The sequence below is a fragment of the Saccostrea echinata genome, unplaced genomic scaffold, assembly GCF_033153115.1.
Source record: "Saccostrea echinata isolate AGI-Se365-2 ecotype Australia unplaced genomic scaffold, CSIRO_AGI_Sech_v1 ptg000012l, whole genome shotgun sequence".
NCBI lineage: Eukaryota > Metazoa > Mollusca > Bivalvia > Ostreida > Ostreidae > Saccostrea > Saccostrea echinata.
This window is the reverse complement of record NW_026889761.1, coordinates 9,205,364-9,219,951: the sequence shown is the minus strand read 5'-3', so window position 1 is coordinate 9,219,951 and position 14,588 is coordinate 9,205,364. Positions and strand designations below refer to the sequence as shown.

At 31.4% G+C, this 14,588-nt stretch overlaps 1 protein-coding gene across 1 annotated transcript; it reads left to right on the top strand.

The window, feature by feature from the left end:
• Nucleotides 1-5,689: 5,689 nt before the first annotated feature.
• Nucleotides 5,690-14,356, top strand: LOC133184967 (uncharacterized). The gene is made up of 12 exons (XM_061320031.1): nt 5,690-5,713; nt 6,145-6,367; nt 7,426-7,543; nt 7,787-7,952; nt 8,412-8,441; nt 8,718-8,777; nt 9,132-9,287; nt 9,488-9,727; nt 10,893-10,987; nt 12,244-13,251; nt 13,384-13,636; nt 14,006-14,356. The coding sequence occupies exons 1-12, from the start codon at nt 5,690-5,692 to the stop codon at nt 14,354-14,356; spliced, it is 2,724 nt and encodes a 907-aa protein (XP_061176015.1).
• Nucleotides 14,357-14,588: the final 232 nt, after the last annotated feature.

Below are 14,588 nucleotides of genomic sequence, written 5' to 3'. Positions count from 1 at the left end.
CATGATACATATACTAAAAAGTAATATGTCTACATAGTCCTAGTTTGTAAAGATTTTCTTTTATCTGAAAATCAAAAGGAACGCTTAGAAATGCTCGCTTGATTGCTTTAGTCTGAAGAAGGAGCGTTATATAGGGTATCGCCAACTAAAAATATCTGCGTACGTTAACATTTTGAATTATAAACAACAACTCACAGGTTAAGGTGTGAATTTAATTGTCTACACAGGACAAATAAACATTCCTCAAGTGTTGATGTTTTCCTTTCATTTAATTAATTGTAGTAAGATTTCTCCTTATTTAATTCAAATACCGGTGTCCTGTGTAGTACGTGGAAATTATATTTGGATTGCATGTACTTTTAATAAAACATAAAAGAAGATCTTGTTCTTTACTTACTTTTTATATTTGGGAGAAAAAGTAATGGATTATGAAAAAAGAATGCATCAACAGACTTAACATTCTGTAGTCCTTTTCACAAAAATCCCCATGACTAAGATAAAAATGTCTCTAATTTCGTTGAGTCAAGAAGATATTGATTTTTCACAAAGTATTTTTCTGAAAAAGATTTTATCTTCTATTGCTTAGATACTTGTTAAAAAAAATGGAAATTTTTTTTTTGTCTTATTCGTATTTTTACAGTGAAAGGGTCCAATTGTCTTTAAACGATGAATGCACAAAGTACGACTTCTCTTTAAAATAAAGCCCCGAACATCAAGACCTAGCTATATAGCTTGTAATTGCAGAGTACCCACAGACAGGTAATTTTTATACGAATATATTTTATGAATAAAATATCAAAATTTGACAGCAGAAGTGAACCTAAAGACTTTATAAATGAATCATCATAATAGGGTTTTTATTGAGTATTCGTTTCATTAACTTTTGGTATGCGTATAAACACCCGAATAAGAAATTGTTCAAATGAAATGGCTCAAGAATGCTAACTACAAGTCTTATGGGAAAATCTATGATTTTAATAATAATACATTATTTCCAAAATATGTTCTTTTTTAGGTATTAAAGAATGAAACAATAGGAAAATGATCCTTTTTTAAAATTAGGATGTTTAACTGACTATAGTCAATAATGGTAAACTAATAACTAAACTATATCACAAACGGGATGACTTCAGCTCCATCGTCAACTGTCCTTATTTAAGTAGCAATATGCCAGCATCACCTGCATATGGTGTTTGTCTCCTAATGATATACAAGAGCATGCTCAAAATACGATGAATTTTTAAACCGAGGCAAGCACTGGCAAATAAGATGATGTTACAAGGATTTTAACAGCTTTCGGCAAATTTTACGGTCGTTATAATGACCTTGTTTGTAAATACAACCTATCGTATTTTGTCTGACAAGTTTCATACCATTTGTTAGGTCATTGTTTTTATACTAAATTTGACAACAGAGTACTCCCTCTACCTGATCAATACATAAGGCCCACGAGTGCTGCAGGTGTGACTGGTCAACAGGGGATGATAACTCCTCCTAGGCACCTGATCCCACCTCTGGTGTTTCCAGGGGTTCTTGTTTATTCACGATTCGTTTTGTTTATTGGATTATGAGATTGATCACTGTTCGTCATCTTCACCTTTTACATAACTTTGAATTTTGTAAACAGCCAGTATTTTCTTATCATCGTTTTATTTTTTCCTTATATTTCTAGTAACTTAACATCAGTAATACACGTGTAATGCTTTTCTTTTTATAAGGGAACAACTGATTAAAATGTGCCATGAAGACATCCATCCGGAAAACATTGAACTAGTTTCTTTCGAACACTTTTAATCTCTGAGTTTTGACCTTATTGATCAATAAGGTACCTGGCATTTTTACTTATCGTAAATCTAGCAAAATAAGTCCATTTAATTGCAGCGGATTTATCTTATTAGCGTTTATTTAAAAAAAAAATAATTCAATCGAGAATTTTCTATTAACTGGTATGTAAAGTAATTCGTTTATTAAGAAAACGGCATTAAATTCTATGGCAGAGGCTTCAAACATGCTACAACGTATTATCTGTACGTTTCAGGTTAAAATTCACATACGAGAGAGACTTTTTTTCCCAAAAATTCAGACAATTAAGTGCAATTTTTAAAACTATGTATCATACCTTGGCATTTCGTATCTAACGGTGATAATTACTTTTGCAGCAGGGATACACTTGTATGGCGCGTCATAATTTTATACCTAATGTTTTTCTTGGTAATGGAAGGTTATTAATTGTCTACTTTTACCCTCGTCCTGTCTGAAAATTCGGTCAACGATGTACGTCCATCGGTAACGAACGGAGACCTCAATAATAAATGATATTAACTTGAGATAAATTTTAGGTTCTTGATGTGAACAGAACATTTTTTCTATATTTCCCCTGTTAATATTGAAAAAATTTACATTTTGGTAAATTTCTAACCAATCTATCATTAAGCCTCACTCAAAATCAAGTATACAATGCCATGTACATGTATACATTACGAGCCTTACATTGCTCTTTGAGTTCTGAAATTAAAAACAGCTAGCAACTTATAAGAGAGAGAAAGAGAGATTTGCAAAATTTTAAAGTATAAAAATTGTTAAATATTGTTAAAGGAGATTGACATTCTACATGCATATGCCGAGTATACGAACTGATGTGTTGAAAGCCTCGATTCTCAAAGAATAACAACTCTTTACCCAGATTTCTAAGATGTGCTAAAAAAAAAGAGATATTTTGGAAAGGAAACTGGAAAATAACTGAATATCATTTTCAGAAGAATGTCTCTGAGTAAAATGATTAAAATTAAATAGAGGATCTTTTTAATTTTTTCTAAAATATAAAAAAAAAATGTTAACAGAAGATACTGAAAGGTAGAAATCCATGTTTGCTGAAATATAATCATATAAAATTAACCAAATATACTATGCAAACATTTCAAATAAAACTACATTGTATATACGGTTTTATTTTGAAACAAAGAAAGTGGTGTTTTTCTAATTGACCCCCACCTTATTTGCAATTCTGCAGATCCCTAAAATCATGCAATGTTTTTAGACGTTAAAGATCTCTTTTAAAATGATACTCTGTAGAATTTGTAAATATTTTGGAAAAAACAAATCTATTTAATATTTAGTAAGTCAACAAGCTTTCAAAATCTATTTTTAGCTTTATATTAAGCATGTTAAGAGTTAATTGGTAATGTGCTCATTGTTTATATATTGGCTTGTAAAATGTTGCAAATATACAAATCTTGCAATTAATATGCAAAATATTCTGATTGACATTTAAAAGCTCGTGATTTCGAAAACTTGTTTTCATGTCTCTTTTTTTGGGGGGGGGGGGGGGGAGGTTATAGTTGTTAATTGTTACTCATTATTATTCATAAACTTGTGATTCATATTCGAAATCATGTGATTTACTTTCAAATACTTGTTTTTCATATCTAAAAACTTCAATATTCGCTTTTTATGCTATAATTCTATTGAATAAATTAGGAAAGTTGATATTCACATTTCAATAATCGTGTGATTTACACGCAATTTCAATAATCGTGTGATTTACACGCAATAACCTTGTGATTTTATGCAAAATCGTGTTTTTGTTTTCGAAAAAGTTGTTATTTATATTCTAAAGATTGCTCTTAATATGCAAACACTTTTGTTTCAAAATTGATAATCTTGTGATTTATATACGAAAACTTAATATTCGAAAACTTACTATTTGCCATGAAAATGCAAGAATTGTCCAGAACTTGTGATTTATTTTCGATAGTCATTTGATATATATATTTATATGCAATATTGATTTGAATCACTAGTTTTTGGCATACAAATAATAAATTCTAAATATAAATTGCAACATTTTTGAATATATATATCACAAGATTATCGAACGTAAATTATAAGATTTTGCACGTGTTTAACAAGTTTTCGAATACAAAAATCAACTTTTCGAATTTAAATTACAAGATTTCACACACGTATATAAATCCCAAGTTTTGGAAGTTTTGAATATAAATCGTACAGTTAGAATATGACTCATTAGTTTTTGAATATGAATTGAAAAAACTATTATATATTAACAACATATATTTGTCTTTTGTTAAATATAATATATTACGTTGAACAAATGTCAAATGTAACATATTTCAAACATAGTCGGAAATATTCAAATTAACAGAGAAATTTCTCCCCTCGGGGATGAAATTAGAGGTGTATATACCAGATACACCACAATGAATCCTTTATTAAAGAAATTTTAGAGTAAAACAGTTTTGTAATTAACACCAAATTGAACGGAAAAGAAATGCTGAGATGTAGCAAAAAGTTATGGTTAACTAAGTAACAACGATTGCAATTTCTTTTTAGATCTAATTTTTTTTTACAGATGAATCTATTTCTGGACGTATCTTGATTAACAAATCATCACCTCCAAGTTCATTGTCTACTGAATGAAACATTGAGTATGATAGCAAAAATCTTACTGCACAGAAACAAAATTGCGGAAACGAAAGACACTCTCAAGCTTAAGGTTATTCCCCTCCATTCCTTCGAAACTTTTAAATAAATCATTATTATAATTATACACAACATTGCTCAAGTAAAAATCAATTTGAAATTCTATACTTTATAATATACAGTTGTAATGTATGTACCAAAAATAAAGAAACTTAAAACTAGAGGTACTGTGGACAGTGAGCTCACAAATGAGTATGATGTCAAGGTCTAGTTTTTGCTATGGGAAATTCCAAGTATCTGATCAAAATATAAAGTATAGCACAATGTAATAAAGCTTCTGAGAAAGGAACGTATTAAATTTTATTCAGTGGTATCGGAGGAATTGTGGATAAGAAATGGGTACTTCCGATGATATAGAGAGAATTCTGTAAAATTCCCATTATATTTTATTCAGTGGTATAGGAAGAGTATAGGAAAAGAAATGGGTACTCCCGATTTTATAGAAAGAATGGCAGTATCCATGTTTTACTTTGGGAAACCTGAAATATGTGTCCGATCAAAAAGTAAAATAGGAGGTACACAATGGCTTTATGTACGAAAATCTTTGTGAAAGTCTCGGATAAGAGATAGGTACCTCAAAGCGTAACAGACGGAGGGACAGACGTACTGATGGACGGTCACCCCATCGCTATACGTCACCGGTGTAAAAGCCGGGGTAATATAATATAATTAAAAGTATCATTATTGCTAAATTGGGCAATTTGTCTCAGTAAATCTTTAAAATATTATACATGTTTACAAAACAAACTTTACAAAAGCATATCAAATCATTCTTAGTAGTAATTTGTATGGGGAGAGTGTCAAAAATATATCACCATCGAACCTGATATCACTTCGATTAATATCTGCTGTACTCTACAAGGGTGAAAGTAATCTATAACATATAAAAGATAACAATGGCTCCGGTAACATTTTATGAGAGTACAATTTATCATTTCTTTCGATTTCGTGTCATACTGATAGTTTAAGGGTACTTTTGAGGCAATGCAAATGTAGGACTTCCCGATTTATTTGGTAATCTAACCTATTGTAAAGTTTATCTTGTCCTTCACGGGTGTGATACCCTCAACCAATCGTAATAACGTATGATCTATTGATAATGGTTTACATATTTGATGAGCATTATGATCACCTAAATCAAACATGTTATAGTCGTACACCTGGTCAGACCCCGGCGTATTTTGGAACCATGGCTAGTGAAGATGACCCTGCAGTAAGTATATAGAATGGTAATTTTGTCTGACAGAAATAATATAAAGATAATAATGGAATATATAAAAATTATATATATATATATATATATATATATATATATATATATATATATATATATATATATATATAAAGGAATGTATATTGTTTTCATCGCCGAGAAATCATTTTTCTCCTTTGTACCCTTTGATACGACTTTTCTTGGATGTGTACATCTTAAAATTCTCCCACAATCTGACATATTCCTTTAGGGGTATTTAATAGTTTCATCCATATCGATTCAAACATTTTTCAAATTCAAATCGGTATTAGAATGAATAACATTGTATTTTTTCTTGTAAATTATATTGTCTAAGAATTGCAAAGGAATATTGGAAAGATAGTAATATGAGACTAGGTGAAATATCTATACTTACCAATTATTATTCACAGGAAAGAATATGGTCAATGTTCTCTGATGCTAAATACAACAAATGCTATAAGTTGTACAAAGAGGCCGATGAAGCGTTTACTGAGAGTCAGCTGGACACGCTGGAGAAACTAACTCTACAGTACCATATGATGAAGGACTCACGTATAACAATCACAGAGGTTCTACAGAGAAGAATGGAAAGCTTAAAAGAAGGTCAGCGTGAGCTACGTGTTTACATAGCAGGTATGACCAAATATGGTACCCTTTTCTCAAAAGTGAAGTACAAACTAGTCAAGACTGACATTGGACATTAATGTCAGTTTATCTGCAGACTAACCCACTTCCGCTGTCGTTCTCTGATTTAAGCCTTTATAAAAATTGTGTTCTATTTTAATGACCTTGAAGTATTTTCAATTTAGTTCATTCAACAAAGAGACAGGTCGTAAATGAAATATATGGAGATAACGAACAGTATTCTAGCTCAAAAGTCCATTAAACATTACAAAATAGGTGCAGAGCAAACACGGACCTCCAAAACATCAGAGGTGGGATCAGGTGCCATGAAGCAGTGAGCATCCCCTGCCGACCGGTCACACCCGCCGTGTGCTCCTTATCATGATCGGGAAATAACGGGAAAATCCGTCGACAATTCAGTGTGTAAATAATGACCTAACAATTAGTATGAAAAACGTCCGTCAGCATTTGACTCAATGATAAATTGTATTTGCTGACAAGGTCATTGTATCGACCATAGAACTTACGAAGTGATGAATTTAAACGAGACTGCTGATATTCTTGTTTCATCAACTTGTTTGTCAATAATTTACCTCGTTTTAGAAATTCTGCATACGTAGAGCATACTCTTCCGTATCGAATCAACTGAGAGATATAAACCCCGTATGCAGGTGATGAAGGTATATTGCTGCATAAGTAAGGGAAGCTGACGATTGAAAAGTAAAAGTCATCACGTTTATCATAAAGCTTGGTTGTTAGATTACCATTAACGCCTTTTTCAAGTAAACTATCCAAATATGAAACAGATGTGTCAGACTCTGTAGTATCTTTTATCTCAAGCTCACCGGGATATATCGTATCGACATAAGAATGGAAATAATAATTGTTAATTGACAATAAATCTTTCTTTTCTTAACACTTTGAATTAATGTGATAGACGTAAGATATGAAGTGTTACATGCTAGTATGGAATATTTTTGCAAGCCAATGGAATTTAACCAATCAGATTGCAGAGACAAAATCACTTATATAATGGTAATATAACTTGTACTATATTATACATGTAGGAGAGGTAGCAGTTGGTAAGTCGACCTTTCTGAACTTACTGATGGGGGGAGACTACTTACCCACCGACCACGGAAGCTGTACAAACGTTCTCTGTGAGGTTCACAATAATCCAGTGAGGTATATATGTCTACAATTTTGACTGAACATAGAAATTGGTTGAAAACAACATAGATAAGTTTTAGGAAAAGTTAAGCCTTTGTTTGATGTGAGACAACTTTAGAAATAAAGATGTGAAGTAATATGTAAACCATTAAAATTTGAGCATTTTTTAAAATTGTAAATCATGAAATTAATTTTAACATCTTCACATTTCTCTGCAATGAAAAGAATTAATTTATCAAAATTACTTCGTTTAACTAGACTAGGGATCATACATTACGGAACAGGACAACGTATAGATATCATTCTAACACCAGACTGCAATTCTGCCGAATGGAAAAGAATTCAAACCTGTATTAGAAACAAAACCGATAATCAAAACAGTGTTACAAAAGTCGAAATATACTGGCCATTGACGATTTTCAAGGTATTAGCTTTCAACAAATCTTCCTCTACATTAGACAGATTTTAATAAAACCATTTAATACTAATACATGATGTTGGAACCTATTTTCTATTAATGATTGTAAAGACTATCCTGTAAGTCCCAATTGGAACAAGTTAAGGAAAATACCATTACTTTTAAAAAAATACTCGAGAAATAGTACTTTTACAATATTTTACAAATTATTAATACATCTTTAAGTACTAGTACTTGCAAAATTGTCAAATTTTTGTACAGTGGTGCGTATGTTTACAACTTAATTATTTACAAATAAATTTGACTAAATAAATAAAAATGAAATAAAATGGATTATAATTTATCAAAAGGCATTATTTCTTCATTATTTCAAAAGAAAAAAATATATTGAACAACTTAAAGAAAAGAAAAAACACCTTTGTCATAGTTTTGATTTCCTAGCTACAAATCTGTTTCTGTTTTCAGAGTATGCATCAGACAGAGCTTAAGGAACCGGTAAGTCTTAAAACATGTGAAAGAAATGAAATTGGCAGCACGTTTCAAAACTTTGGTAGTTTTCTCCCACATGTTTTTTTTCCTTCGTTAGAGATAAAATCCAAGATTTTTATTTATGAAATTCAATTTGAAAGTTCATTTTGCAACAAACTGACTTGTATAATCCAAAATTATTATTGGATACCTAACCAGCTCCATCTCAAATATCAAAAAGAAGTGCATAGAGATAGGCTAGACCATATTTGTTGAATACATGTACTTTGAATATTATTATAGGGACGACATACCAGTGGTAGTATTGATGTGGCATCTGACTTGTTGGAAATTATAAGTCCTGTGAGTTCTGATTTAAATCTAATTGACTTATTTATATGATTTTCTATTTTGAGTAATTATAATCTGCTACAAGCTAGTGTTAATTGTGATAACACCCCGAGATAAACTGTTTTCAATTGCTTTCTAAATACTACTGCAACGTTATACTTCAAATCATTTGTTCTTGCTGAGGGTATTTCAGCCGATACACAATCACTTATCTCTGACCCTGTCGCTGCAACGTGAAAGAAAATTCTAGTTATTCCTTTCTAGCTAGACACATCAATTTTTTTCTAAAAAAAAGATTATTATAACTTTGTAGAAGCGTAGGTCTTTTTATCGCTCAAAAAGCAATTTTGAATTCCTAACTTTCAGAGGAGGGGAAAACTACCCATTATATTTATGGATTTCCCTGGCGTCGATCCGGACCATCAAGAATTGTTTCAGCCTTATCTTCGAAATGTTGACAAGTGCCATACATTCATATTCATGATTGACATACACAGAGATCATGGAATACACGGACCTACGGTGAGTGTTGTTACAATTCAACCATATAGCCTGCTACTTGTTTTAATTTTAAAATAGTAAAGAGTCTTTCAAAAGCTAAAAGTATGCAGAATATCTTTTGAAAATGAATTTCTAAATAGATAACAACATCATCATTATCACCATCGGTAATATCTTCATATCTCATCTCTTGTGTTTTATATTATGTCCACTGATGGTAGCTGCAAAAGTTGATGTCTGATATATCTGATGTAATCGCATTGGAAAATTCAACTTTGGATCCTCAGACAGCACTGTTTGTCTGTACAAACTGCCCAAAAAGTATCAGTAAAGACGAGAGAAGAAAATCGGATCTTACAGACAAGATACTTGCCAGAATTCAAATGAGTTGGCCAATGGTGGTGAGGAAACAGATCATTTTCATTGACGATATGACAGAGGTTGGTACCATTTCTACACGTGTTTTAAAGATTTCAACATCCCATGGAATAAATGCAATGGTTGTTTGGTTATAAGTAGTGTTTTATCTCATATGAATTACAAGCTGTTCTTGAGATGAAACAGATATGATTAAAGAAGTAAACAGTGAAAATTGAAGATAACATATAGCTATCATGCTCAAAAGTTCAATTATACAATGCATGTTGAAGGCAGAACAAACGATGACTTTTAAAAATATAAGAGGAAGGATCAGGCGTCATGGAGGAGTAATCATCTCCTGTCAACTGGTCACATCCCCGTAAACCCTTTGTCTTGGTTCGGGTAAATGGAGTAATCCATTGACAATTCAGTATGAAAAGAATTCCTCAATAGTTTGCACTCAATACGTCATTCAACATTCGTCCTAATGACTGGCTGTAATTTCAAGCAAGTTCATTATATCGAATTTTGAATTTGCGAAATGTTGAACTGCAAACATGATTTTTGATATCCTTGAAACATCAACTTATTTGTCAGTAACCTATCTCTGCTTAGAAATTGTTTTTACGCAGAACATACCATTGCGTATCGAATCAACCTGGAGACATAAACACCACATGCAGGTGATAGAGTACTCTGCTACATAAATAAAGGAAGTTAATAATGAAATGTCTTACTCAAGCAACCGACTCTGTCATTCATTTCGAGTTCAGTGAAATATATCGAATCAACAGTATGATTGAAACGAATATTGCTAACTGATAAAAACTTATCTAAATATTGAATTGAAAGCCCTAAGTATATACATGTATAATAGATTCATAAATATGAATTGGAAAAGAACAGTTTTGTACGCAACTATGTGAATACCGGTAATCATATGTTCAAATTCATATAAATTGTATATCCTCGAATATCCAAAATCTAGATATTTATTTTTGGATTCTAGGTGTATTACAAATTTAGTTTACAATTGTTTGCAAATATCGCCATTCTAGATTTCCGGGAAGACATTTATGAGGACACTGTATACAGCACAAAATTAGAGTACTAGTATTAAATCATCAAAGGAAATTTAAATTTACTTAACTCATATCACACGGCATTATTACACAGTAGGTAAGGTAGTATTTAATGATACCTGATCATAAATTTATAGCTATTACTTTGTCTAGGAAGTTTTACTTTTTATACGTGTATTTTTAGATGAAATCTAGGGCAAATACCTTGATGAATCTTCAGAGAGATATCGTAGATTTCTTAATGAAATCTGAACGCTTGTTATTGGAGGAGCACTGCATGTAAGTAATCTGTGGATCTTTTCACAAAAAATCTTACGACATATTTTTATCTTAAGTGAAAACTTATGATAAATATCGTTTTCACAAAAATTCTTAAGAAATTCTTAAGTGCAAAATTGGTCGTAACTTTACGAGTGCCCCAACCCTCTCTTAAGTATTTTAAAACAGATTTAATTGTAAAAATATAACCACAAAAACCAAAATACACATTAAATTGAACTTTTTAAAGCAATTTCCATTAATATTTTATATTTTTATCACAATCAATGTCGAAATTTTAAATGAAATTCACTACAAAATATTTACGATTGAAGTTTCACTTAAGATTTTCGTCAGACTTGTGATTGTGACGTCAGATTTTAAACTTCCCTGCTTCACAAACGATTGCATTCGATATTTGTAGTCAGTAATGTTTGTTATGCTGACATATGTTGAAAACTAAGTTTTATTTTTATTTTCACCCATTGATTTAAGGATAATAAAGCATATTGAAGTCGTTGCTAGGGATGAAGTCTGTCGTAAGTAAAATCTTAAGTTCAATCTGCTACGAATGCGTTCGTGAAACGCACCTAAGATTTGTCGTAAGAGATTCTTAAGTTAAAATCCTATGTAAAAACTTAAGATTTTTTGTGAAAAGGGCTACTGATCTGCGACGTAACGCAGTGTAGTACTTTTTTTACTCAAAGCTATTCAAATTTGATTTTTTTTATCGAAAATGGGGAATTTACGATTTTGAAATAGAATGTTTTTAACATTGCATGTCTACATAAATCTTATACTTCACATATCAGCGTTCAAATGTGCATTATTTTATACTTGCTTTTTTCCTCCAGGCTTTGCAAAAAAATTTTTGAATTAGTTATTTGATTACCAAATCTCCCCACATAATCAAAAAATGATAGGTATATAAATTTTATTCGGAAGTTGATATAGGATGAAATGACGTTTTCAAAAGACAAAAGATGCACATGTTTTAGTGTCTGGGAAAGACACAAAAATTAGCGAAACCAGATTTAAAAAGTCAAAATCAATCATAATTTTCATTAGAACGTTTTTTTTAATTTGATAATTTGATAATTTCCTCTTTTTTAGCATTTTTAGGAATACACGGAAATAGATATATTATAACTAAATTATGTAATTGAATACTGATGTAAATATATGTATGTATACGAAAGTAATATGTGCATCTTTAAATGTGCAAACTTCTGAACAAGTTTGAATTTTTTCCTCTCTCTCTCTCTATATATATACAGGTGGTTAACACGTTTGCTTGAATGTACGTCCGCCTTTATGAAATTTGGAAACCAATGGAAATCAATGGAAGATGTTATTCGGATTGACGCTAAAACTCATGAATCCTTAGAAAATGTATTTTCTTTTCTTGATCGTTTGACAACTGATTCAAGCATAACGAATGAAATGAAAAACATTCAAAAGATATACGAAGACAAGATAAGTAGATATTTAGATCATGAAATACGAATGGACGAACTTACAATTACGGATGTAATGTCCTTGAGGGATAGAATAAGCCCCGCCCTTAAAAGTTTTCAACAGGCTTGTGAAATAGAGATGGAAAACACATTGACAAGGCTAAGGAAAGAAATTCAAGAAAAACTGATATACGGGAAATTTCAAGGAACCGTAACACAAGATGAGAATTCCTTGTTTTATAACGACAAGATCGTCTTACCGTTTGTTGCACTATTTCTATGGCCTGTTGGACTGGGAATAGCTGCTTTTGCCATCTACGAATTTGCAGCGTCAATAATGGAGAATGATAGCATATCTAAACAAAATCTCATCAAAAAGGTGGTGGTCAAAATCAAAGAAAATATGGACTGTAAGTTAAATAAGATTGTTCAAGAAATGAATAGACATAGAATTGAACTTGTAAATATTCTAAACCAAAACAAAAATTTTGCTTCGTCAGAGGGAAACACAGATCGCTCGTCCGTTTCTAGGAGATTTAATGACATCGCCAAAAGTCTTTGGGACGTCTATGTTGGTTCCATTATGCAACATGAATTTTCCTCAGATGAGATAATAGTGCACTATGACCAAGGAATAAGTCAACATAATCTGAAAGTAAATGTTTATAAAGCTACAATAAAATCGCAAAAAATTGAAAAGTATGCCGTAAAGGAAATTCAAATGAAACTCCGAGGAACATGCGCGGAGGGATCAACACAGGAGAAAGGGGGCGATAAAACATCCTTACCTTGCGACTCCTCAGTTTTTCGGGAAAGATATTTGTTAAAGTGAGTGTGTCCAATATTTTATCTTATTTTGATACAGAGGTGTTTAAAAACAAATCAACATAAAAGATAATTGAATGTTCACAAATATATAAGTGCAGATATTATTCACAGTTATCTTTGTTTCATTTTTAGACATTTGTCGTTGAAGAAAGCTGATGAAGATTTTCCTTTCTTTGTACATTATGAAGGCTCCGCTGGTCACGTTGAAAAGGGCCATTATAATTTACAACTTGTTATGAAGAGGTACAGAGGCAGCCTTGTAGATGTACTTAAATGTGCTGACCTAATCAGAAGAATCAAATATGCAAAAGCAGCTGCACGAGGACTTCGATTTCTCCACAAACATCAAGTTATACACAGAGATGTTAAACTCTCCAACTATTTGGTATGAACTACTTTATTTCCTTTCATTTTTACAGGGTTTTTTTCAATTCTGAGTATATACAGTAAAACAAGGTTACAGTGAACACTCTTAAAATAAATCAGGATTACAGCGAAGTGATTTTTCGAAAGTTTTAAAGCATATTATGAACTAAACGGATATAACGAATGATATTATAGCGAAAGAAAATTGCTTTCCTTAGCACTTTGTTATAAGCCTGTTTTCTAGTAATTTGAAAGTACAACAAAAAGATCCAAGATGATCTTTCATTTCAGATATTTCAAAGCAGATTTATGTGTTGATGCAAAATTAATCTTTTTTGTAACTCATTCTTTTAATTAAGCTATTTCATTGAATATGGAATTCTTTTAGGTTGATGATGACGACAATGTTGTTATCTGTGACGTAGGACATTCAAAACACATTGATACTGTCCAGACAATTCTTGGTCGCGGAACATTGATATATTTGGCTCCAGAACTTCGAGATTCCTCGATATTTTTACATACCAAAGCATCCGATATATATTCATTCGGACTTACACTATGGGAATTGATTAATGGTGAGCGTATAAATCCCGGGAGATTTGTGGAAGACAAAATCTTAAGACGAAACTGGGGAGAAGTGGACAATTTAATTCGGAAAAGCTTGAATCCAAACCCCAAACAAAGACCCACAATATTTGAAGTTGTATCTCAACTCAATATTATTTTTCCAAACTGATATGAGTAATTTGCCGACTAGTCTAGTTTGAGTGAATTTGTTTCATGTTATTCATTATACTTTTGTTATTTCTATGTCATGTTAACGTATTAAAATCATTTAAAAATGACCGGAAAAAGATGGGTTCTTTACAGAATTTTTATTTTTTTTTTTTTTTGTTTTGGTCTGATATTGGAATCTATTTGAACCTATTTATTTCACTCTTTTAAATGCAGTCTTGATTCTGGCAATC